Here is a 908-nt window from a genome sequence, read left to right on the forward strand (position 1 = left end):
TCACACACACACACACACACACACACACCTTTCCCAGCCCATCAGGACTACGCTCCTCTTCAACAGCAGCACCTGTGAGATGGGGACGCTCCGACCCAGAGCAGCGTTCATCCTGTGAAGACATCCACCGCTGAAGTCCCAGACCTGAGGAGAGACGGAGGAGGTACAGGACTGGACGGGACAAGTGGAGGGTTCGATTCTCACTGAGTGCTCAGGTGCCACCAGCCTCATGTTGACAGAAACTGAACTGATGATGACTTTAATGATGGGTCAGATGAAGAGGCTGCAGTTCTGTGACAGGTTAATGAGTCACTGTGGCTAATTATATCCTGATTATCACACAGCTAATTAATGACCTTTGATCTTTGATCTTTGTGTTTGAACAAAGATGGATTTGACCTGGAACTGTTCCATGTTCCTTCAGGTCGGGTCAGAACTCATGGCATGTGGACTGTGATTGGTCAGCCCAGGGATTTGGATTAAGATGATGAAGATGAAGATGAAGATGAAGATGAAGATGAAGATGACCTGACTTTGATTTTCTGCTCTCTGTTCAGTCACTTCTGTTTTAGTTCAAATCAAACATAAATCATTTTTGGGTTGGTTTAAAACCTGAAACATGTATTTTCAAACTCTGCAGCGTCAACGAGGAATATTTCACAAGTTCAAGTGTGTGTGTGTGTGTGTGTGTTCATGTCCACACACTTTGACCTCGCCGTCCGTCCCTGCAGTAAACAGCCTGGTCTGCGTACCATCCAGGGCCATTGTCAAAATCCCTGCGTCGCCATGGCAACGGTGAAACTGCTTGACCTTTTGGCCTGTGTCGGCCTGCCAGCAGATCACAGAGGAGGCTGAGTCACTGCTGACAACCTGCACACACACACACACACACACACACACACACACAC

The 908-nt window shown here is 47.9% G+C and overlaps 1 protein-coding gene across 1 annotated transcript in view; it reads right to left on the reverse strand.

The window, feature by feature from the left end:
• The window catches only part of LOC103377604 (WD repeat-containing protein 49), an 18,673-nt gene that overhangs the window by 9,688 nt on the left and 8,077 nt on the right, over nt 1-908 (reverse strand). The window contains exons 10-11 of the mRNA XM_025055197.1: nt 706-870; nt 27-144 (exon numbers count right to left, since the gene is read on the reverse strand). Of these exons, the coding sequence (XP_024910965.1) occupies nt 27-144; nt 706-870 (283 nt within the window). The remainder of the gene's footprint in view (nt 1-26; nt 145-705; nt 871-908) is intronic.

This window comes from Cynoglossus semilaevis, chromosome 4, assembly GCF_000523025.1.
Source record: "Cynoglossus semilaevis isolate Cse_v1.0 chromosome 4, Cse_v1.0, whole genome shotgun sequence".
Taxonomy (NCBI): domain Eukaryota; kingdom Metazoa; phylum Chordata; class Actinopteri; order Pleuronectiformes; family Cynoglossidae; genus Cynoglossus; species Cynoglossus semilaevis.